The 24,145-nt window shown below is 41.9% G+C and overlaps 2 protein-coding genes across 3 annotated transcripts in view; one reads left to right on the forward strand and one right to left on the reverse strand.

The window, feature by feature from the left end:
- prl (prolactin) overlaps window positions 1–24,145 on the reverse strand; it is a 90,204-nt gene that overhangs the window by 49,557 nt on the left and 16,502 nt on the right. The gene's annotated exons all lie outside the window — the stretch shown is intronic.
- Window positions 1–24,145, forward strand: part of cpt1a2b (carnitine palmitoyltransferase 1A2b) — a 37,607-nt gene that overhangs the window by 1,207 nt on the left and 12,255 nt on the right. Inside the window, exons 2-13 of the mRNA XM_079366608.1 lie at window positions 4,538–4,680; window positions 5,718–5,857; window positions 9,162–9,339; window positions 9,469–9,570; window positions 9,975–10,112; window positions 11,769–11,846; window positions 11,933–12,040; window positions 13,188–13,275; window positions 15,588–15,783; window positions 18,049–18,237; window positions 19,241–19,346; window positions 21,599–21,715. Of these exons, the coding sequence (XP_079222734.1) occupies window positions 4,540–4,680; window positions 5,718–5,857; window positions 9,162–9,339; window positions 9,469–9,570; window positions 9,975–10,112; window positions 11,769–11,846; window positions 11,933–12,040; window positions 13,188–13,275; window positions 15,588–15,783; window positions 18,049–18,237; window positions 19,241–19,346; window positions 21,599–21,715 (1,581 nt within the window). The 5' untranslated portion in view covers window positions 4,538–4,539. The remainder of the gene's footprint in view (window positions 1–4,537; window positions 4,681–5,717; window positions 5,858–9,161; window positions 9,340–9,468; window positions 9,571–9,974; window positions 10,113–11,768; window positions 11,847–11,932; window positions 12,041–13,187; window positions 13,276–15,587; window positions 15,784–18,048; window positions 18,238–19,240; window positions 19,347–21,598; window positions 21,716–24,145) is intronic.

Consider the following 24,145-nt stretch of genomic DNA (forward strand, 5'->3'; position numbering starts at 1 on the left):
GAGCAGAAGTAGGACATTCAGATGAAAATATAATGTGTGATACATGTAATTTTGAAAACCAAATGATCTTAGTTTTGTTATTGTTTAGTAAGTTACCAGTCTTAAAGTAAGCATTTGAAGTGCAGAGTTTGCAGCAAAACTACAAGTAACACTTTATTTTTGAAAACAAATTCAATCTTCTTTTTTTCAGGTAAGGTACTGCTGATCTGTCTACCAGTACAAGTCATTTGTATTAGTTTCTCATCATTGCCTAGTCCTACTCTGAGGTCATTATTTCACCCCTAAGAGCAGTGTAAGCACTGAGAACACTAGTAAGTGTTGTCAAGACACTTTCTGGGTCAGTCATCACAAGAGGAATGGTGGGATGTAGGTACCCTCGGCAACATTTGTCAAATGTCAAAACACGTAGTGTTGCTTTAAAACATATAGGGGATTTAATTCAGCAGATAAGTAAAGATTAATAAAGTGTAAATTATTATTATAAGTGAAAAGTCGAACCCCGCCCGTCATTAAAACAGATTATTCACACAATTAGCTGCATGAAATAACGGTGAGACAAATACAGAATTAGTAATTTAGCTGGAAGAGAAATGACAGAAAACTGGACAAACACAACTTCAGACGGATTGCTCTTTATGTTGACCTCCTTTCTGTGGTGCGGGCCTGTAATCATGCCGTATGTACCAGAGGCCTCTTTCATCTGAAACAGCTGTGCATCACTTTGCCTTTTAACTTTAGAGCTGCAGGGGTCCGTCGTGTCCCCCTACATAAACTGCTGCAGGCTCTTCAGGCTGAGAAACTCTTTTGGAGGATTTGAGCTTTTGGAACTAAGGAGTAAGTTTCCATACAAGTTTACGTGGTCTGTTTCAAGCCTGTGAAGTTGACTTTAACGGCGCCGACAAAACATTCCTCGCTGACTCGGTCAAAACAGGAAATTAACAAGAAGGAGTCAAAAAGAAACACAGCCAGCAGTGAAATCTACAGATTTCAGTCAAGTCTTCTCTTCATTAAAACAAGCTCCAACAAACTGTCAGTCTATCTGAGCTCTGACTTGAGACAACCTCAGGTGGGAAAATCTTCAGAGTTTGGAGGTGTTCAGTGCGTACACCATGATGATAAAAAAGTCAACAATAATGGAGTCCCGGTGCGATGATTCACCATGGTAACAGGAGACGACAAAAGAGATCCTCGCACTTTAACCATCTCTAAATACAGCCAAGGCCGACATCTGTACGGAGACGAGGGCAGCTGGAGAGAGAGAAAACGGCTGCTCCAGTCAGCAAGCTTATTTTCACTGAGATGCAATGCAGCGTCTTTGAAACAGCTCAAGATGAAACATAAGAACAAACAAGGCTCATGGTATTTAAACATATTTGACACATTAAACAAAGTGAACTTCACTCAGTGTCCATTTGAATGTGCATTGTCTTTGCCCCCAACATAATGCTGGCGTCACACAAACAGGCTAAATGTCCTCTCACATTTATCCTCTTTAGTTTGTTTTATATGCTAGAGTAGTCTACAGTCTACTAGGACATATAATAATAAAACAACCTGGATTTTTATTCAGACAAACTTTTTACTAACGTGTGTGTGATACGGACTGAATGAAAGAAGGAGCAAACTGAAAGGGCGTTTCCGGCTCTGAAAGAGGAGGCCGTGAGAAATTCGGGGTTCGTTGAAGAAAACCTGCTTCCGACAAGGCTAGGTCACTGACTCGGTTACTATAGTAACTGAGGGGTAACTCAAGGTGACATAGTTACCGTAAACGGTCCGGCTCGGTTCGTCTCGGTACGGCCCGGATTTTGCGGCGTTTCCATCGACTAATCCCGGGAAAGATTCCCAAATAACCGATCTGTACCGTCCCACTTTTTGGGACCCTTCCGTTGGGGCGCCAAGAATGTTGAGCCGATCCGAAAAGGTGGAGCTAAACACTGCAGTCCGTTGATTGGTTTAAAGACTTGTCACTTCCCGTGTTACGTCGGCAAACAAAACTCCGCTGTGTTTAAACCACTGACTGTAACACAGCTGATTGTTTACGTCTGTATTTCTCCTCGCGGCACATGGCCTACTCTGAAACCAAGCTTGATTGAGTTTTTGTAATAAAGAGTCACATGTCAGTGACAGAGTAGATGAACTGCTGGATGTGTTTCAGCATTGGTTTTGTTTGTGTAGTGTTTTTCTCCTTTGTCGAGTTTATTTGTTAGCGGTTAGCTGCTATCATATGACGTTATTTACATTGCCGCTATCGTCATCCGGCTTACATGCCGCCTACCAAATAGGGCACGGGTGGCTGTGGAAACACAGACGGGATCAGGCTTAATCGAATCAAACCGTACCAAACTGTACCGATCCGTACTGGACTGCTGTGTGGAAACGGGGCTGTAGTTACTGAGTTGGCTTGAGTTTACCCCTCTTTTTCGGGTTTAATGAAATCTCTTTCGGAAACGGAAAATCCAGAGTTTCTGTCATTTCGTGGTTAAGTGACTCGGCGTTTGCGTTCTAAAACGGGCCCTGGTCATTAAAACCCGTTTACACGCCTGGGCAGTTTCCTGTTTTAACAAATTCCCTGACACTTTAACCGCCATCGGGGCGTGTCAAGCAGAGGCTGACACAAACTCATCTGTAGTTGCTCAGCTCAGAATAAGAACAGCCCTCCAAAATAGTAGTGTAATAGTGAACCCAAACGGCTGCATTTTTTCACCCGGATGTGGTTGAAAGGATGCCTCAGTGTTCAGCTGTAGAAAGACTCTTTAAGGTGAGTCTCACAGATGAGACAAAAGGCTCTCGTCAGCTGATGAGGAGACTTAAAGCTTTGTATTTAACAGCCAAATGAGACGGGACTGATTTTCTTTTTACAGGAAAGCACCAACAAATGTAGAGCATCAATTGAAAAGAGTAAAGCTCCGATCTTGTTTTCTTATTTAATTATTCCTGAATGCGGTGTATATAGCAGTCAATCAGACAAGTCTTAGTGAGTCCAGATGGGAAGCAGTAAACTCAGCTACGTGACACAGTTCAACATGCTTGTATGTTGCGTGTCCTCTAACTCAAAGTACATGCTTCTATCCTATTTTAGATGCGCGCTCGACAATCATTAATGCACAGAGGACACGAAGAACATCCGCTTTATGTTTGCATACAAACCAGTTTTATAGGCTCAGGGAAAAGAAGCTGTTTATGCTGTGTGCAGGAATGTTCAGTTCACACTCTGCACACCCCGACCCAACCCGCTTTATTCCTCGCTCATTTGGCGTGTAAGATGTTTCAGGCCAACTTATTGTCATCACTAACATTTCCTTTGCCAAAGAACAAATGTACAGTGAAACTTCATGGAAGATCCAGTTTTGTAAGATCCTGATCATATCAATCATCAGTAACTACTTCTATCATCAGGGTCATCGTTTGTGAGTCACGTGAACGGTAAAGAATCTGCAAAGCTCTCGCTATGTAAACCTAAATGGTTTCAATGTTTAGATTATAGAGGTTTTTAGAGCAAACCTTTGGACTTATCACGGTTCGAGAAGCACTGTTCCTCTTCAGCGGTCTCTGTAAATGATTACAGTGTCGCTGTAAGCCAGCCTCAGTGGAGTCCAGGCATCGTCTTATTTTTTTTTTCCTTCGATCTCGAGGCATCTTCTGCTGATCGTGTTTTCATTTCTCGCCTGTCATCGAGAGAGCTACCATTCATTCAGCCACTCATAACAAAGCCGTTTAGTGCTTCAGTGTATACTATACACTCTTTTGGTTGATCAGCAGCTGCACATAGAGCTTGATTCTCATCATGACCTCCAGAAGTGTCAGTCTGTCTGCTAAATACATTTGACTGAACCGCAAAGTGTTTCAAAGTGATGGTGACTTGTCTTGTAGTAAGGAATATACTGGACTGTTGTCTGTTATGCAACTACAACAATGCTGATCGTCGTGAGATGGCCTGTAACCATCCACTCAATCCAAATGAGTAAACTTGTCCAAAGTGTATCATCAGTATTTCAAAATATTTATTCTCACAAACCAAATCGAGATCCTTTTTGTGTTGGATGTCCAGGCTGTTATATAATACTTACATTTTTTAGACACTTGGCAAAGCCTGCGATCAGATTACAAATCATTGCTTTCTCCTCATTATTGAGTTGGAGAAGTATGAATGAGGGCTTCCCATGGGACCACAGTGAGGACAGTTTTTTTTTACTCAGCGGCAGCAGTCGGCAACAACAACATTCCTCTGACGCATTAGATTACTCAAATGTTGTCACACAGAGCGTTTATTCGAGACAGACTGCAAACACGCTGAGCTGCCAGCCGGGCCTGTAAACCGTCTTCGATAGTAAGGGTGTGCCCCAAAACAAACGGTGACAAATGAGCTAATCCTGATTTAAAAGTGATGCCTGGATCTCAGTGAGGTCCAGCACATGCTCCAGGTGTTTGGTTAAAGAAAGCTGGAACACAAGGACAGTGATTCTCTCGGCACGGTGGACTGTTCTCCAATGGAAGAAATAAAATGTGCTCTATTTCCATTTATTTTCTGTTTCCATAGCGATGGCGGAGGCCCACCAGGCGGTGGCTTTCCAGTTCACCATAACGCCCGAAGGGATCGACCTGCAGCTGTCCTACCAGGCCCTGAACCAGATCTACCTGTCGGGGGTGCGCTCGTGGAAGAAGCGAGTTAGCCGCATAAGGGTGGGTACGACTGTGTGTCGTCGTGCTTTGACATAGTTACGGTGTGTGCGCTGTGCAGGGTGTCATTTGTTTGCCGAGGGCAGACGAAGTGTTATTGCAGGGTTTGAATTCCCATCTGTGCAGGTAATGAGTGACGAGGCGTTCCAAACATGAACAGGCGTGTTGTAAAATGTATTTCTGCCCCTGCTGGGCTGACACATGCTCCTGTTTGTTTCTCAAACTTCTCGACTACCCTGGAAATAAATGAAAAAGGAAGAACAGAAACTTACACAAAATCTGCCCTGAAGATTTTGGAACGTCTGATAACTATTATGTCCCCTCTTTATAAACCCTGGCGTGTCCATCCACACCTTCACACGAGGCTTTTTTCTGATTATTATTTGTTAGTGGTGGACTCTAATATATATATATATATATATATGTATATATATATATATATATATATATATATATATATATATATATAGCCTTTTAATTTTATCTGGTTATTCCAAAGGAACTTAAATATTTGAAGAAAGATGGCTCTGGGGACGGAAGGGTCGTTATGAGAAAAACCAGCTGAGGAATTGCAAGAGTATTAATCAATGTAATTTTTCCTTGCAGTGACGTGAGGGTTTTCCCTCTCCAAGGTTGTAAAGCCTTTTCAATTTTCTCCATCTTCAGTTCATAATTTACCTTGACTTTATCTTTTGGATTGTCTGGAATGTGAATTCCCAGTACATTTACTGAGCCATTATTCCACTTGACTGGAGCCGGACGCTGTATAATAAAACCAGTACCTCTCAATGATCCAATTCTCATAATAGTGCATTTCTCGAAATTGGGGTATAATCCAGATACTTTTGAAAAGGAAATTATATCTACTTGAAATTTATTTTTCTGTTGTTTAATTCTGTTAATATTCAACAATGTCTGGAGATTACTGATGCCAAAATATCGGGATGTGCCATTAAAAGTTACTTCTTACCTCTGTGTGTGTGTGTGTGTGTGTGTTTTACTAAGTGTTGTTTTTTTTTTTTCTTCTTCTGGGGTAACAGAACGGGGTGATCAAGGGTGTGTATCCTGCCAGCCCCTCCTCCTGGCTCTTTGTCGTCATAGCGATCCTGGCTACCATGTACATGCGCTCTGATCCCAGCATGGGGCTCATCACCAAGATAAAGCAGCACCTGCCACTAAGGTAAAAAACACACACACACACACCCCGGGGCGTCGGCCTCATCCAGAGAGAGAACTTATCGGATGTTTTAGTTTAAAAAAAAAAAAAAAAGAAAAGTGAGAAAGTATTATGGACATATTTCACTGCTCAAAAAAATAAAGGGAACACTTAAACAACACAATGTAATTCCAAGTCAATCACACATCTGTGAAATCAAACTGTCCACTTAGGAAGCAACACTGATTGACAATCAATTTCACATGCTGTTGTGCAAATGGACAACAGGTGGAAATTAGCAAGACATCACCAATAAAGGAGTGAGTCTGCAGGTGGTGAACCCAGACCACTTCTTAGTTCCGATGCTTTCTGGCTGATGTTTTGGTCACTTTTGAATGCTAGCTGTGCTTTCACTGTCGCGGTAGCATGAGACGGAGTCTACAACTGACACAAGTGGCTCAGGTAGTGCAGCTCATCCAGGATGGCACATCAATGTGAGCTGTGGCAGGAAGGTTTGCTGTGTCTGTCAGCGTAGTGTCCAGAGCATGGAGGCGCTACCAGGAGACAGGCCAGTACATCAGGAGACGAGGGCAACAACCCAGCAGCGCGACCGCTACCACCGCCTTTGTGCAAGGAGGAACAGGAGGAGCACTGCCAGAGCCCTGCAGAATGACCTCCAGCAGGCCACAAATGTACATGTCTGCTCAAACAGTCAGAAATAGACTCCATGAGGGTGGTATGAGGGCCCGGCACAGCCCTCCATGTGTGAGGTAGCCTGACTGCCATTAGGCACCAAGATGAGATCCTTAGACCCCTTGTGAGACCATATGCTAGTGCAGTTGGCCCTGGGTTCCTCCTAATGTAAGACAAAACAAGACCTCATGTGGCTGGATTGTGTCTGCAGTTCCTACAAGATGAAGGCATTGATGCTATGGACTGGTCCGCCCGTTCCCCAGACCTGAATACAATTGAGCACATCTGGGACATCATGTCTGCACCATCTACCAACACCACAATGTACCACAGACTTTCCAGGAGTTGGCGGATGCTTTAGTTGAGGTCTGTGAGGAGATCCCTCAGGAGACCATCCGCCACCTCATCAGGAGCATGCCCAGGTGTTGTGGAGGTGCAGGAGGTCATACAGACACGTGGAGGCCACACACACTACTGAGCCTCATTTTGACTTGTTTTCAGGACATTACATCAAAGTTGGATCTGCCTGTGGTTTGTTTTTACACTTTAATTTTGAGTGTTACTCCAAATCTAGACCTCCATTGGTTAATAAATTGGATTTCCATTGATGATTTTGTCAGCACATTGAACTCTGTAAAGAACAAAGTATTTAATAAGAATACTTCCTCATTCAGATCAAGGATGTTATTTTACTGTTCCCTTTATTTTTTTTGAGCTGTGTATTTTTGAAAATCTAGATTTAGCACAAACCTGTTCTATAGATAAAATGGATTCATCTTCCAGCCCGAGCTGACTCATGTCTTTAAACAAATCACGTCTTAAAAAGCATTTATTGACTTACAGGGGTTTTATAGAGAACGCTTTGAAATAGATAAAGACTGACAGACAGGCTAGATTGATATCAGCACATACTTCTGTTCACTGGCCAAAGGTTTACATGAAGTTTCAGTTCAGCCACCAGAGAGCACCGAGCCACCTGCTAATTTAACGGCTGAAAGTGGCAGCTCCACTTTGTCCAGTCTGACAGATGAAGTACACCAAGGAAGAACAAAACGGATCAAACAATCATCACCTCCAAACATAGAGAACTGTTTGAGTCAGTGCGGAGCTGAGAAGGATCGGTGCGTCTGCTTCTCTTTCAAGTCTGTTCACTGACATGACAACATCACTGAGCCCGTCTGCCTCCTGACAGCGCTCGCTCGCTCGCTCCGTCCTGACACATCCCACCTTATTTATGACGCATGTTGGTGCTTGAGAACACTGCCGCTTGGATTTAACGGTTTCAGAAAAATCAGCAGAAATCTGACAGTTTAACCTGTGATTTTCTACATGTAGATTTATACGAGGGGTTTTTAAACTTACATTGGTGGTCTTCTTTTTACCTATGTGTTGGCTACTCCTCGTGTTTGATGGAGCTTAAATTATTCCCACAGTATAAGAATTCTTCTGTCAAGTCCTCACCTATTACAATTCTAAAAACAAACCTCAGCTTAATAAAGAACAACTATTTGCTGTGAAAATGACAAAGGGACAAATATATTCTGGACTGATCCTTCTGTTATTTTATCCAGGTACATATGACGGAGAGTCACGGGTTCCTCCTAGTGTGTTTTTGGATGACCTAATGTTGTGTCTCAGATTTTCTTCCTCCTTTATCCCGCAGATGTAGTTGTTGTACTGTCTCACTACTCGATTGTGATTCCTCATATCCGTAACGTTCATCACAAGGAATCTGATCGGATTTTTTTTTTTTTTTTTTTTTAAACATTTATTTTTTCAGGTTTTTACAGCAACTGTTTAGGATGTATAAAGTCAAACAGGTCGGTCTCACAGCTCGGTGTATGTGGTGTTCAAAGAGTCATGTATGCATTTAAGGATTATTGTAACAAAATGAAATCTCCTATTATTACACAAACTTTTTGTGTCTCATTCTCTTTCAATTCAAAATTTTTAAATACAAAGAAAAAATAAATAATCAAAGTTTCATTTTATAATATAAGAAAAAACAATATTAAATATTTAACGGGGGCACCTGTAGCACTGTGGCGGCGCTCGCGTCACCACGTATGGAGGCTGTTAGTCCTCACGCAGGCGGCCTAGGTTTTCATTTTATTTTTTTATTTAACCAGCTAATTAACCCATTGAGATCAGGATCTCTTTCACAAGGGTGACCTGGCCATGAGGGCAGCAGCACACGTCATAATTAAAACTGTTTGCAAAAAAAAAGAACAATTACAATGTGCAGATCAGTTTTCAATAAAAAGTGCATAGTCGTGATGACAGGTTACAGTTCAGAAACGGAGACATTGTCCGATTGCCTCGCGTTTTTTATCCTTTAAAGATTGAGCCAAAGGCTTCAAGTGAAATAAGGTCGGCCATTTTCAAGTAATTTTGAAGAAAGTTCCAGGTAGAGGTTTGACTCCAGCCTGACGCCCTTTCCTGCATGTCATTCCCCTCTGTCTCCCAATTTCCAGCTCTATCCACTTTTTCTTTCTCTCTCAAATAAAGGCAAAAAAGCCAGAAAAAAAGTATTTTTTTAAATGTATATATATATATATATTTAACAAACGGAGCAAATCATTATAATTTCAACCGTTCTCTGTCTCTCTCTCTCGCTCTCTCTCTCTCTCTGCAGCCTCCACGTGTCCCTCAGTGCCCAGGGTCAGACGATGTTGTCGGCCCTCGTCTTCAGTACTCTACTGTGGCTCTCCCTCATCCTCGCGCTCAGGTTCTGCCTCAAGCTGCTCCTCTCCTACCATCAGTGGATGTTCGAGCAGCACGGCAGGGTTTCCAACGTCACCAAAGTCTGGGTGGTAGGAAAATCCCGCTTTGATTTGACACCACGGAAAAGAGGCTTGAAAAAGACGACCGTGTCATAACTTCTAATCCACATCGCATAGGTTTGAATGTTCCCCGTGTGCTCCTGTTTGTTTCTCTCTCAGACTCTGTTGAGGTTGTTATCGAGCAGAAAGCCTCTGCTGTACAGCTATCAGACGTCTCTGCCTCACCTGCCTGTTCCTCCCATCACAGACACTCTGAGCAGGGTGAGTAGACAGCTCACAGAGCATTATATGTAGCTCTTTATTCGTCTCTTGTATTTCAGGATAAATATTAAAAAGTAAAACGATAGAATGGATTCAGATTTTCAAAAATAAATACGACTTTCAGTAAATGTCAACATTCGCTCATTTTCATCCCATCACTGATTTCCTTTTAGTTTCACAAGCTTTGTTTCTTACTATCAAACGACTTTTTTCTCACGCTACATTTCCTGACTATCAGAGACATCATGGATGTGTTTTAGTTTCTTCTAACGGTTTGTAAATGAAAGCCAAAGGTCTGGTCCGAACTCTGAGGTCAGAACAGTCAGCGATGAGAACATGATCATCACAAATGAAAACAAATATTTTTGATAAATCCTTTTTCTTTTTCCTGTGTTCTGTCTCAGTACCTGCAGTCAGTGCGCCCTCTGCTGGCTGACCCGGAGTATAAACGAATGACTGAACTGGCCAAACACTTTGAGTCCAACCTTGGAAACCGCCTGCAGCGCTACCTGAAGCTGAAAGCTCTGTGGGCCACCAACTATGTAAGACACACACACACACACACACACACACACACACACACACACACACACACACACACACACACACACACACACACACACACACACACACACACACACACACACACACACACACACACACACACACACACACACACAGGAACTACAAAGATTGTTGAGTTCACAATGAGTTGATTATCATTAAATGAAAACTTTTCTTTCATGAAAGTCCATAAAGCAATTTGACAAGGTGGCGCAGTGGCAGTGCGTTTGTCCCCGACTTATCGAGGCGATAGGCCTCAAGCGGGCGGCCCGGGTTCACGTCCGGACTGTGGCTCCTTTCCCGCATGTCTCCCCCCACTCGCTCTCCCTGATTTCCGCCTCTGCCCACTTTCCTCCTTCTATAATAAAGGCAAAAATGCCCAAAATAAATCTTAAAAACAAAAAATTATTCCAGACTCTTAAAGACCGTTAATGATGAAGACACAAAGGAATTAATGACTACCGTAAATTCCGGACTATTGAGCGCACCTGGATATAAGCCGCACCGGCTAAAAATAGGTAAAAAAATGTATTTGTGCATATATAAGCCGCACTTGATTATAAGCCACAGGTGTCCACGGTATAACAAGAGCTATTTACACAGAAAGACGTGACACAAAGACATTTTTTTAACTTTTAATGAAATACGTACTACCGGTAACATCCGCAAATATGAAGCCTACTGTAAATCCTTTATCAAACATGTCTGTAACACGGCTGATAAAAAAGATTACCGTAATATATTTCACAGGAAAAAGTCCATCCATTCACTGCCTCAGAATGACTTCATTACTCACTTCCTCAGTCTCTTTTTCGTTGTCGCTGTCAGTGTCAACTTTACGTGCAGCAGCTCTGTTTCCTTCTTTGACAGCCAGGTCGATCGCCTTTAACTTGAAAGCTGCATCATATGTATTTCTCCGTGTGTTTTCCATGATGAGGGTGCGTGCATGAAGCGCAAAATGACCGATATTAAGATCCGATGTGACGAAGTCAAATGTTTTTGCGGCACAAGCTCATTGTCCCGCAAGAAAAATCCATAAATAAGCCGCATCGTTTTAAAAGCCGCAGTGTTAAAAGCCGCGACAGAAAGTAGCGGCTTATAGTCCGAAATTTACGGTAAGTTAAGTTTCTTCAGAGAGGTGCTGATTCCTTTGTAGAGAAGTGTGTCGCTCGTTTGCCACTTGAATTGTATTTTATCAATGAAACAATGAAGACGGCGTCTGCACCGTACTTCACGCTCTGCCAAGTCCTTACTGGAGTTCTCCACTGATTCCATCAACAGTGGTCTATACACAGTAAGGAATCCATGCAGCCTCTCATGCCCTGATAGGCTTTGTTTAAAAAAAAAAGATTTTATCTCGATTTTATTTTAAATCTGATGAATTTCCGTAAATGCATCACAGTCCAGTGCTGATGGTCGACCTCAAAACTGAAAAATAGAGCATGAAAATGTCAGACGTGTCTGCATTGGTACACATTTTGACAACATCCAATTCTGTCTCTTTATTGGACTATAATTAGGTTTATGAAAGGTCTTTCTGTTTGTTGTGTTCCTGTTAAGTGAACGGAAGTTTTTTGTCCCATATGTTTCAAATGAATTGCAAGTCCAACTTGACAGTCCTGTTTTGGTTCCAGGTGAGTGACTGGTGGGAGGAATACATCTACCTGAGGAGCAGAGGTCCCCTAATGGTCAACAGTAACTACTATGGCATGGTAAACAGCTGCTTACTGCTCACTTTTTTTTTTTCTTTTTTAAAGTTTGTTTTAATTACAATGATCGTGTTGTTCACGCTTTTCAGGACTTTCTGTATGTGACCCCGACACCAGTGCAGGCGGCAAGAGCAGGAAACACCATCACTGCCCTGCTGCTCTATCGCCGCAAGGTCAACAGGGAGGAACTCAAACCGGTAAGACCAGATAGAACGCACGCAGAGGGATAGAACGAGAGGAAGAATCTCTGAGTCTATGTGCATTTTACTGTTCCACGGGGTCCAGAATGACACTGTGGAGACATACTGGAACAAATCAAAAACTTTTAGTCTATGTATGGTACACACGCAGCTCAGGCCTGTTGACTTGGACTGTTTGTGGGTAAGCAGGTCTGTATGCTCTGCAGGCGACGAGAGAGAGAGAAAGAAAAAGATAGGCGTCCGCTGATTGTAGAATATAGAACTTCAAACGCTCAGTTGTTTTGTCGAGCTGCTTTCCGCCAAGTTGATTCTGCTCTCTCGGTTTTTGCTGCGTCTCGATAACAAGCCAAGGAGTTGAAGGTAAAACTTTTTAGAATGGGAGGTTTTTTTTTTTTTTTTGTTTTTTGTTTGTTTTTACACAGAGCCTGCAAAGGCTCAGCTAAGAAAAACTACAAAGACTTCAGCTGATCCGCAGCCAAGGTTTAGAAGTCTCAGGACAAAAAATACGCAAAGGATTCTTGAACTGTTGAAGGTTTTGCAAACTGCCCGCAAAGTTTTCTAACATGTGTGCGCACAGTCTACATATCTGTGAGGTCAGAACAAAAAACCAGCAGGGCTAGAACAGTGCAGAAACCATACTACCTCTCCAATCTCCACGTGTGCATGAAAGTATTCAAATGAATGCATTCACCAGCGTGTATACATGTCTGATGAACGTCAAGAGAGATTAAAAAAAAAAAAAAAGACACAAGAGAAGGGCTAAAAGTCTCGACCCTAATCGGGAAGAAAAGACACCCATGGGTGTCTCAACAGGCCCGTGTTGAAAATGAACCTCTGATGGAGGAGAAATGTGTCCTCCTTCAAAGGGGGAGTGACAGAAAAAAGTTTGAGTACACGGGTCACAGTCGGCTGGGTCTCAAGCAGCCAAAAGATGGAGCTTCATGAAGTGCCAGACAGACGGCTCATAGAGGTCTTTGTTTGTTTCACAGTGGGAAGTGTATAAATGATTGACAAATGAAGACAAATATTAGACAGTGTCGCTCGGTTTACTCGGTTACTGTTGCTACGAATGAGATTCCTAACGGATCAATAAAGTTATTTCAATTTGAAAATTGAAATAGTGTCTGTTTCCAACGTCTTTCAGAGTCGCGTTCCGGGTACTGTGATCCCCCTGTGTGCTGCCCAGTGTGAGAGGATGTTCAACACGACGCGCACACCAGGAAAAGAGACCGGTAATTAACACACACACACACACACACACACACACACACACACACACACACACACACACACACACACACACACACACACACACACACACACACCTTCAAAACACAAGATCTTTCTTGTGATTGACAGACGTCTTTTTTTCTTGTCTGAGCTCTGACATTGTTGAACACCTAACGCACACACACACACACAGGATATTTAAAGAGCATATTGCAGGTTAAAGACAAAACTTAACTAATCATAGGAAAATACGTTAACAATACTGTTTTTAAAGAAATTCTGAAATTAATAACCCACAGGGTCTCCTGGAGACGTTTTAGTACGTGTTCGCACGTCTTTGCTTTTTACTTCCGCATTCGGCTGTGACGTAACATGAGGGAGTCCCGCTGAATCCCCGTCTGTTTAACATAGAAAATCATGGATCCCAGTGTCACTCCCGTCAATAAATAGGAAGAAAATATGTATTCCTTTACATATAATGGTCCGCTGGCTTATTATTCTGAACCTGTTAGATGTGATAAAGAGCAGAAACAGGCAGGATTAAAGGAATAACGGCCTCAGGAGAGAAGAGAGACCCGGAGCAGGCGTCCTGCTGAGTGACAGGTGTCAGCTCGCCATATATGGGCGGGTGTTGTGTTCACATCAGCATATATAAAGTTTGTAATCACATTCAATCAATTAAAAAACAATTTGTAGAAGGTGCAAGTGCCGATCATTCCCCTTTACATTGTATGGGAGTTGCTCGTAAAAACGGCAAATCTGTACAACGTATTACGGTGCCGCGCTGTGTGCGCGCGCGCGAGAGAGAGAGAGAGACAGACAGACGGACATAGAACCCGATTACACGGCCTTTGCTAATGCAGCACTATGTCTTTATTGTTTATTCCTGATGCAGCCCAGTGCTCACGTTGTTATAGAAAATACAGTTTATGTTGCAGGATTCTCCTGACGTGAGTTCACAGCGCACGTAATCCACACAAACATGCACAACAGCACACACTCCACAGTTTAATGCGTGCACATATATTAGGCTACTACAAAAAGTTTAAAGTTTTAATGGGATAAAGGAACGACAGAAGTAAAGCTTGTGTTTCGTTTCCAAACTGCGCGTTCCGTCTTTCCCCACTGCGCGCACACGCACACGCTCTGTTGCAACAGAGTTGGATTTATAATAAATCGTATGACTACATATATTAATACAGACTGTCCGGTGTCTATTACGCGCAATATAATATATAGAGAATATAACAGAGGATTCCAGCAGATCAAATCATTAAATGCTTGTCTGCATATATAATATTTTATGTTAAACACCCAGAGATTTAAATCATTAATAAGGAAACGCTTTTGTGTCTGATGCTGAAATATTCAACGTGTCTGTTCGATCGTTTCTGAGGTTGTGAGAATAATTCACCAAAAAACACTTTGAATAATCAAGCCACTTACACTATGCACCCGAATGTGCGCCGCGCAAATTACAAACTATAGCAGGGAGGCATCCTGTCTATTCTCACTCACTACCACGTATCATTAGACCTCTTTAATCATGTTTTAGCCTGTTTTTTGTGCTTTAATTCTTTTGTGCTGCCTTTAAATGTTTGTTTGTAAAGTGTTTTATGCTCTCGGTGCAAGACAAGTTCCCCCAGGGGCAATAAAGGCTTCATTCATTCATTCATACATGCATGCATAAAGCCGATCAAAGCAGAGTCAGAGAACGGGAGTCCCTTATGTTACGTCATATGACGCGTTGTTGAAAAAAAAGCGCGTTCTAAACGGCTATGCTAAAACAGCCACTTTCTCCTCTAAATTAGAGCACTTATGTGTTGTAGAACATATTAAAAAAATAACCTACTTATTTTACAGCCATTAACAGACTATATAAAATATTAATTACACTTTTTTTTTTAACCTGCAATATGCTCTTTAAACAATAAACTCAACTTTTGTTATGTCGTGAAAATAAAAAATCCTTCTTTGCAATAGAGAGCACAGAAAACAAAGATCCACTAAAATAGAAATCTGTATCTGTGGTAATAGAGAAAGAAATTAAAGATGGTGTGTGTGTACACATTTTTTTCTTTTAATTAATGCCTGTTTTTGTACTCATGTGGTGACCTGTCATAGAGGGAATATTTTACTTGAATTAGTACTAATAGGCATCCAAAACAGAAGGGATCTGACTGAGACACTCGCCTGGATTGTGTGTGTGTACACACACACACACATCAGCTCAGTAAAGCTGAAGTGAAACACATTCTTCCTCGCACAGATGAGAATGTTCTAGCAGACAGTGTAACCCTGCTGTCCTCCACAGATGTGCTTCAGCACTGGCAGGACAGCGAGTTTGTGGCCGTGTACAACAAAGGACGCTTTTTCCGCCTGTGGGTGTACCGGGCAGGCCGGCTGCTGTCACCCAGGGAGATCGAGTTCCAGATCCAGAGGATCCTGGATGACCCTTCACCCCCTCAGCCCGGGGAGGAGAAACTGGGGGCTCTCACTGCCGGAGACAGGTAGGAACTCCAAGTGGAAGGAATCAAAGCTCGTGGTTTATTGTGTAAAGAATGTTTCATCTTTGGATGTTTGTATTTGTCATGCTGGTGACGGCTGGTCGCTGTGTTTGTGTGTTTGACAACGGTCAAACGGTGGGGTGTTACGTCATGTTTTAAAGAAGGCTGTTTTTTCAATTTCAATCTGTTGTTCTCCAATTTTAAAGCATGTTCTACAAAAAAAACCAGCTTATCAAGCTGCCTCTTTTATTATTGGAAATGTAGCACTGGGTAAAGCCTGTAATGAAAACAATACAGGATGTGATACATTATTAAGACTCATGGAGAAGCATTTTGATTTGCAGCGATGTTTGAATCGTGTGAAGCAGAGGAGTGGAAGTTAATTTATAAAATCTATATATACTATGAATCTTCTGAAAAACCAATCCGTGATCAAAATATGTCATCTGATCAAGAAGGTGAGATTTGTGATCTGCAACACCACTACTGCCTACGCTGTCCTTCCTCCAGTAAAGCCTACTTTATGCTTCCGCGTGGCGACGTTGCCCTACGCGCACCTCCAAAATATCCTGACGACGTGTCGCGTCGACGCGAACCGCAAGGACTGTGATTGGTCCGCTCAGAACGTCATTTTCGGCAGTTGCTTTCCGGTCACAACACAACAACACGAGTAATCGAAGAGGTCAGAAAACACGACCATCTCTACAAGTCGTCATCAAAACACTGTAAAGACTGCCGGATGGTGAATGATTCCTGCAGGGAAATATCAAGAAACACGCGGCTGGAGGTCGGCGAATGCATTAAGAGGGAGAAGAACCACACAAAGATACAGCCAAAAAAGTCCATAAAAAGACAAAGATTTCCATCAGTTTCCTCGCGCTCTGCTAAGAATCGCTCGACCTTATTTCTCCTGGGTGAAGTTGTCATCGCTCGCCACCTGGACCCGGAAGAAAAGCAGGCGGGTGTAAAACGTGGACAGAGCTTCCAGCTGCTTGTTCCAAGAGCATAAACTCTTAAGAATATTTCCTGTATTCAAATAGAACTGTTAACTCTCCGTGTAAAACAACATCCAAGTTCACGCCGTGTCATCAAAGACCGGTCACAGCATGTTACATGACTCATCATCTGTCACAACCAACCAGGCGCGTCCGTTTATAAATGAAGCGATGATGTTCAGTTTACACTCCGTCACTCTGTGGAGTTAGTGACAGACATAACTCGAGTGTTAAATATCAAACTAACGTTGTCCTGTGGTTGTTAGACGGTCTGACTTTTAGCTGAGCTGATTCTGATCACTAGATGGCACCAGAGTTCACGCGCCTCACTCGATACCTTCATGGTGTTTTTGAATGAAACTGCACACAGCAGAATCACAGAACGAGATCAAAACCCTAAATCTGAAACTCAACACGTTAATATCCTGTTGCATTAAAACACAACAAAACTAAATGGTCATATTTATTTTACAGTATGTATATTTATCAATAATGTAAACACAAAACCAAAGACAATATCCAACTTTAAGTGTTCACTTCAGTTTTCAGCACTGCGTTCATTTTCTGATTAGATAATCCTTTATTCATCTCGCGAGCTGAGAAATTTACAGTGTTACAGCAGCAAAGCAGGATAGCATTTCCCTCTGGATCAATTATCTATCTATCTAGCAGAAGAAAATCACACAGTGCAAAAAATTAAAATAGATAAAAATATAAGTGTAAAAAAAAAAATGCATCAAAAACAATAATCAAGAGCTCGTAAGAAAAAAATATGCATCAATTCTGTTCATCAGTTTCTGATGATATGTTAGTCGTGTGCGGTCTGCAGAAAAGAATGACTTGGGTTCAAAACCCCGAGACGAAAAGGAAACGTGAACTTGGATCAGGAAACGAATCACATGTTTCTGTATCATTAAGAAATGAGTGAGTGTGAGTGCTGAGTGTATAGTGTGTTCTGATGGACAGGAAAGATATGACCAGAGCTGGAAAGAAGAAGAGAAGCTTTCTGCAAGAGCAGAAGAGGTTCATCTGCTCATATTCTTAACTGAGTGAAAGGAGAGGAGAAAAGACCCGCACTGCGTGTGGCATCTCACAGCTCAAACAATGTTGATGTTAACATGATCTGTTGCAGATGTTAGTGACAGAACACACACACACACACACACACACACACACACACACACACACACACGGAGAAGAGACGTGTGTGAATAGAGGAAATGTTCCAAATCATTTTTGTGTTTTAATATGAATAAATGCCCCCCCCCCACAGGGTTCCCTGGTCTCAGATGAGGAAACAGTACTTCAGCTCTGGTATCAACAAGCGATCGCTGGATGCCATCGAGAGAGCGGCTTTCTTCGTGACTTTGGACGATGAGGAACAAGGCATGAGGGGAGAAGACCCCGTGGGAAACTTGGACCGCTACGCTAAGTCTTTGCTCCACGGGAAATGTTACGATAGGTGAGGAAATGGAGGAGAGTTGATTTTAGATGGGTTTAAAGATCTCTACACTGTGCTTTTGGGCTGTTTTATGAATGCCAAGATAAAAGGGGAACCCTTTCCTCCGCTGTCAGCTGAAGTTGCAACACACCACGCACATTTGAGTCTTCAAAATAGGGAAACCAAATCCTCCCACATCATGAAAAAACATGTTCAAATTAAGTTAGAAACAAATTAAAAACAGTCAAAAGAGTTCAAACAACTGGTGCAAAACAAAGCATGCAAAGAATGCACCAGAGTTAAAAATTAATGAGCTCTCTCATCTTTGGGTCAGAGCAATGTCCCTCTTCAGCACTTCTATCTAAAAAAATGAGATGCTGCACCAGCGGAGTCAAGAGTCGAAATCAACCAAGCATAAAAACGTACTTTAAAAGGACAAAAGTGCAGAGTAGGAAAAAGCTCCACATACAGATCCCTAACAGTAGGATTCACTGTGTCACTGATTTAAGACACAGACGACATGAATGAGGGTTTGGGACCAAAGGCGCCGCTGACGACGGTATAGAGGAAGTAGAAAAAAGAGGAAGGTGTCTAACAAGCATTGAAACATAAAAGTTCAGAGGAAAAGTTATGATGAAAGTTGAAACGGAAAAAAAAAACATTAAACCTGGAAAATTCTTTCTGCTGATTTAGCTGTATTGTGGATAGGTCGGTCTTTAGAGCGCCAATTCATACAAAATGTGATCTCCAGATACTCACAGATACAGATGTAGACCTCTGTCTTTCTTATCATTGTCGACAGTCACATAGTGAATATCCTATCAGGTGACTACAAGTCCCAGCCATCTACTGGATCAAAATGTTTCACATTCAGCTTAACTGCTCTGCATTAGTACAGCCTAGCTTAGCTCAGAGTCATGTTTGAATAGCCACGTTTTACTTTGTTTTTCAAAATCTCACACTTTCTCACTGAATTAGCCGTTTCCTCACTATCTTCATTTTCTCTCTCTCTCTTCTCCTCCAGGTGGTTTGATAAATCCTTCTCCATTGTGATCTACAAGAACGGGAAGAGCGGACTGAACGCAGAGCACTCCTGGGCTGATGCACCCACAGTGGCTCACCTTTGGGAGGTGTGTGTGTGTGTGTGTCTACGGTTTTGTTCTTTTCTGGATTTTCTCCAACAGTCTGTCACCATTTGAAAGAAAAACAAAAACGGACACTGTGTAGTCCCCACAGCAGCTGCATGTTTCTGTGCTGATACGATCGGTCACAGACATCGAGCCAACACATTTGATTTGTTGGAGAATGTTTGACAGCTGTGGTGAAGAAGAGCGTGAAAAAGAGTAATCTCACCCTGATAGTGAAGAAGAAGATAGTGAACTGCCTCAGGCTCAAACATGTTTCTGTTGTAAGTGGTAAAAAAAACATCTGGCGGTGGGAAGACCAATCAAATTTATCTAACCGAAGAAATAGGATTCTCTGGTCTAAAACAGGCAAACGGATAAAACAGAATCAACTTTAAGATGCTCATCGTAACTTGACAGTGATGCAGAATGTTACTTTCACTTGTTTATTAGCAGTCATCTGTTGCTTTCCTTTGTCTGCTCTGACAGTCACATTGTAAGCCTTGAACTACTGCATATTGATCCTGATACTCAGGGTGCATCGGATAGAGATGAACATTTGTGAATGGCATCTTTTAATGTGTGATGTCATCATGTGGTGATGTCAAGAGCAGAGGTGGCGGACTAATGAGCAGTGGAAAGAAAAGTGTGGTGTGATTGATACAGCAGAGGATGTTTAAAAGGGCATCATATGTCCACTGTTGAAGCTGTGGGTGCCTGAGATGTGCGTTGTGTTTATTTCCAGGAAGTGTGTGGGTCTGCTTCAGCGCTAATGGGGAAAGTGAAAAAAAAAAACCCACTGTGGTGTAGTGCAAAGTAGGAATGGAACTTTCCAAGTTGACCGGTTGTAAACCTTTTCCAAAGACACGCTACTTCTTTAAGAGTTGGCCATCGTTGAGGGGCATGAATCAGCTCATAGGTGAAGAGTTAAGACTTCCATTTGATCCTCTACAGGCAGTGGTGTCCTCACATGGCAAAAATATGCAGCTTTTAAGTTTGTATCACGACATAAACAGAAATATACACCCGACTACTTTTTGCCATCGTTAAAGACATGAAAATAGACATATTAAAAACAAGCTCTTGTCAAAGGGTCGTCCAAAGCATCACTGTGTATACTTTATTGTATGCCATTAAAGAACAAGGAAAACAACATGCTGATCATGTGATACAAAAAGATACCCAGGCTTAATGTGTTTTAAATTTATTTATTTATTTGGAAAAACGCAAAGATAAATACAATACATACAAAGACAGGTTTTACAGTAAGATAAGAGTAGTTTTAGATTTTAAAAAAACTAAAACAACGAAAAGGAGACACCTGAAACCCAACACAAGTTACAAAAGAAAAGAAAAACAATAAGTGTTTCAGGTAGCTAATTCTCACACGCATTATGAACCATCCAGTAAACGCGGTCCCTTAACATATTTAAAGAACAAGCCTCATGTTTTATAAAATCTTCTCTGGCCTGACTGTTGATCATTTGTCTTGAAGTAGTTCTAACTCTGGTGTTATTAAGTCATTCCTTCCAAGCTTTTTATTGTCCAACATACAGTTCTTTGTGAACAACCAATGTGATTCGTTTGACCCCATTAATTAGGATTATTCTAACTTCTTCATTTCACTTTGATCCTTCTGAATATATTTAAGGAAACAAATTGTGTTGACATTTTTGAGTATTAGTATCTGAATAAACTATCAAATCAAGTCAATTCTAAAAAACAAGATATGACTCAACAGAAAGCAGACGTAAATACAGAAGCAGGCTGAGAAGGAGTGTATGATGGAGGAGAGAGCTCCCTTATGAACAATCTATGTGACCTTTGGTTACTTGTGTTGGAGCTCGGCTGATCCTGTGGACAGTGACTGTTCTCGTGTCGGGTCAGTCCCTCAGAGAAGGGCGGACATATTTGGGAACCAAAGACACCGATGGAGGATGTTCACAGGAGTCGTCCCAGCAACATTAACAGCTGCTCTCAGTGTCACAGAATAAGGTTCATTAACTCTGCTGGTTATGTTAACATGCAGCTGCTGTGATACTTTTCTTTTACTTTTTCTTTTGCCACAGCTTTATTTATAAGACCAGATGCAAACATGTCATAAAGCCAACATCTGTTTAATTTCAGGGTCTCTGTGTAAAAGACCAAACAAATAAAGAAGCGATTTCAAAATTAAGAGAGAGTTGCATGTATGGGTTTGGACCGGGGGGGGCTTGCATATTTTGATGTTACATGAGCATGTCCTTTGTATTTTCCAGTACACCCTGGCAACAGACGCCTTCCAGCTGGGCTACACTGAGGACGGCCACTGTAAAGGCGAGGTGGACCGCTCGCTGCCCCTCCCACAGAGGCTCACTTGGGACATCCCCTCAGAGGTACACACACGGTGCATGTTTGTGTGTTTGGGAAAATGCTCTGACCGCAGGGACGCGTCATTACTGGAGCGTCCAGAATCCAGTTGAGCCGGATGCCAAGTGTAAGGATGAGATCTTATCCAACGTTGTTGTTTTGTTAGTGAAGTTTAACCGGCTGTTTTACCTCATACTCATAACTATTTACTTGTCAAAATGAAGTGCATTTTCATGTTCACAATGTCAGCCCAATTCCTATTTGGGGCTAATATACTGCTGTATAACCGACTAGTAATTCTGGTGCTGATTAACCAGGTCAGCATGCTTTCTTCTGGACCGTGGCATTCATGGTTCCGCTCTTTGCCCTCAACTCCAACAAAGAATAATAGAGAAGGTGGAGGTGGACAGATACTTGTTAAAGGAGCATGTAAGAGCAACGTTTTGTTAGTTAATTATCTACCAATTCTAACAATGATCAAGTGAGTGTTTAATCGGTGTACATGGACCACATCAAGACCATCATTTAAAAAAACAAAACAAAAGCCGACCTTTTTTTAATTCTGTTAAGCCCCATCTGATCTACAGTCAGCTTATAGAGCCGCAGAGTTAACTAGCTGCTGATGACGTTCACACCTTCACTGAAAAACCGACTCGTTTAACTGAACGCGCAGCAGCATCTAACGGAGGGGTAAACCTGGTGATGTGTACATGGCAATAACAAACATTTTATTAAAGAGTAACATTTATATTGTAGAGAACACAACACCACTTGCATTCATAGTTCCTATCTGACCGGTGGGATCTGCATCTGTTTGCAACATCACAGCACTCCTTCTGTAAAACTTGAGCAAATGAATCCGCAACATCAGTAAAGAAACAGATTCTCTGTTGCAGACAGTGTGTTGGTATTTCCTGCATCCCTTAAAAAACATGGTGAAAAACACAGTCATGGCTATAGAACTGGGAGAAGAAGTTTGAGCATTTTAATCCTTTATGGTATCCTGATTAAGTGTAATCAAAGTCATGTTTTAGTGTCAAATGTCAAACTCCTCTCTGCCGACTTTCTTGCCATGCACTTTGCAATTTAAAATCAGTCCTGAGATTTTACCCTCTGAGACGAAGCATGAAATCAGTGCCAGAATCCTTTCCTGGAGATGGTGCATGTTATTTCCTGTTGTGGCTGTCTCGAAACAGCAGGGGATAACACAATATTCCAGCTGTGATCGATTCGGCACAACGTGAGGTAAAACACTCGAAGGGGTTTGAATCACTCCTCCATTAAAATCCAGATTAAAAAGGTTCAGTTTACACCCAGAGAGCTTCTGATGAGGTAGTATGTCCCACAATCTAGGAGCATAAAAACAGTAGCTCTCTCCCCAGTGCATGTGTGGGCCACATCAGGGACATGTACAATGTTATTGATACAGTATTAGCAATATATTACATCATTTACTTAAAGTAACGACTCATAAGGCAAAACAGAAGGGCCTCTTTGGCCTGTTTTACTGTTTCCCACTTTTTACACAAAAGGCATGGCCTGAGAGCCGAACTCGATCCCAGTTCTCAGCCAGGAGGCTTTTGGTCTTTTCGGGTAGGAGTAAAATCCTGTAAGAGCTTTTATAGACCTGCCAGTTTCTAACCCAACCAGATTTCTCCTAAATGCAATATAATGGCTTCCAATTTTGAGAGTTAAAAGCAAAGCAAAAAATAACATTGGTCATGAAAAGATTATGAAAAACACATTACAAAGCAGCTGAATCTTGTTATCCAGCGGTTCCTGGCCTCTCAAGATCCAAATCCACTTTTTGTAAGGGGTTGAGGCGGAGGTCTTAATCAGGACTCCCAGAGTCCATTTGCAAGGTTTAATGTCTGTTTGCTCTGGAGAAAAGAACATTTGAGATCTGGCTCTAAAGACAAAATTTGTTCAGGAAATGAAAAGCGCAGGAGAGAGTGGACTGTGAAACAGCAGGACACTTTAATTTTGCGAAATCGGTCAATTTGCATTGACACCTCATGAGTGTACAAAACTCTGGTAGGCATACGTTCTTATTCTGGAGGGGGCGTACACACTCACACAAGTGCAGAGTTGGGAATAATCTGTTGGTCTTTGTGTGCTTCTTTCTTCGAAGACATGAGGTCACTTGATTTATGTGCAGCTGCACATGAACTAATACATAGTGTATACAAGGAATTAGAATAAACCCTTGCTTTCCTCTAAAACCTTGAAACAGGAAGGTCTGTAGCCTAAACCAGTTTGGCAACAAAAAGAAGTGAACTGTCTCGCAAAACAAGATGTTGAAAGCACCCATTAAACATATCACAGTGTCACATTATGATCTGCCTGGGAACTGTCTGTCCAACTTTCTGCACTGATGCATGACAGATCATCAATTGAGTGTTTTTTCAGACTCTTAACACAAAGACCATCGCGTAAAATAGAGTGTGGCCGATATT

This window comes from Symphodus melops (assembly GCF_947650265.1).
Source record: "Symphodus melops genome assembly, chromosome: 17".
In the NCBI taxonomy this organism is placed as follows: Eukaryota; Metazoa; Chordata; class Actinopteri; order Labriformes; family Labridae; genus Symphodus; species Symphodus melops.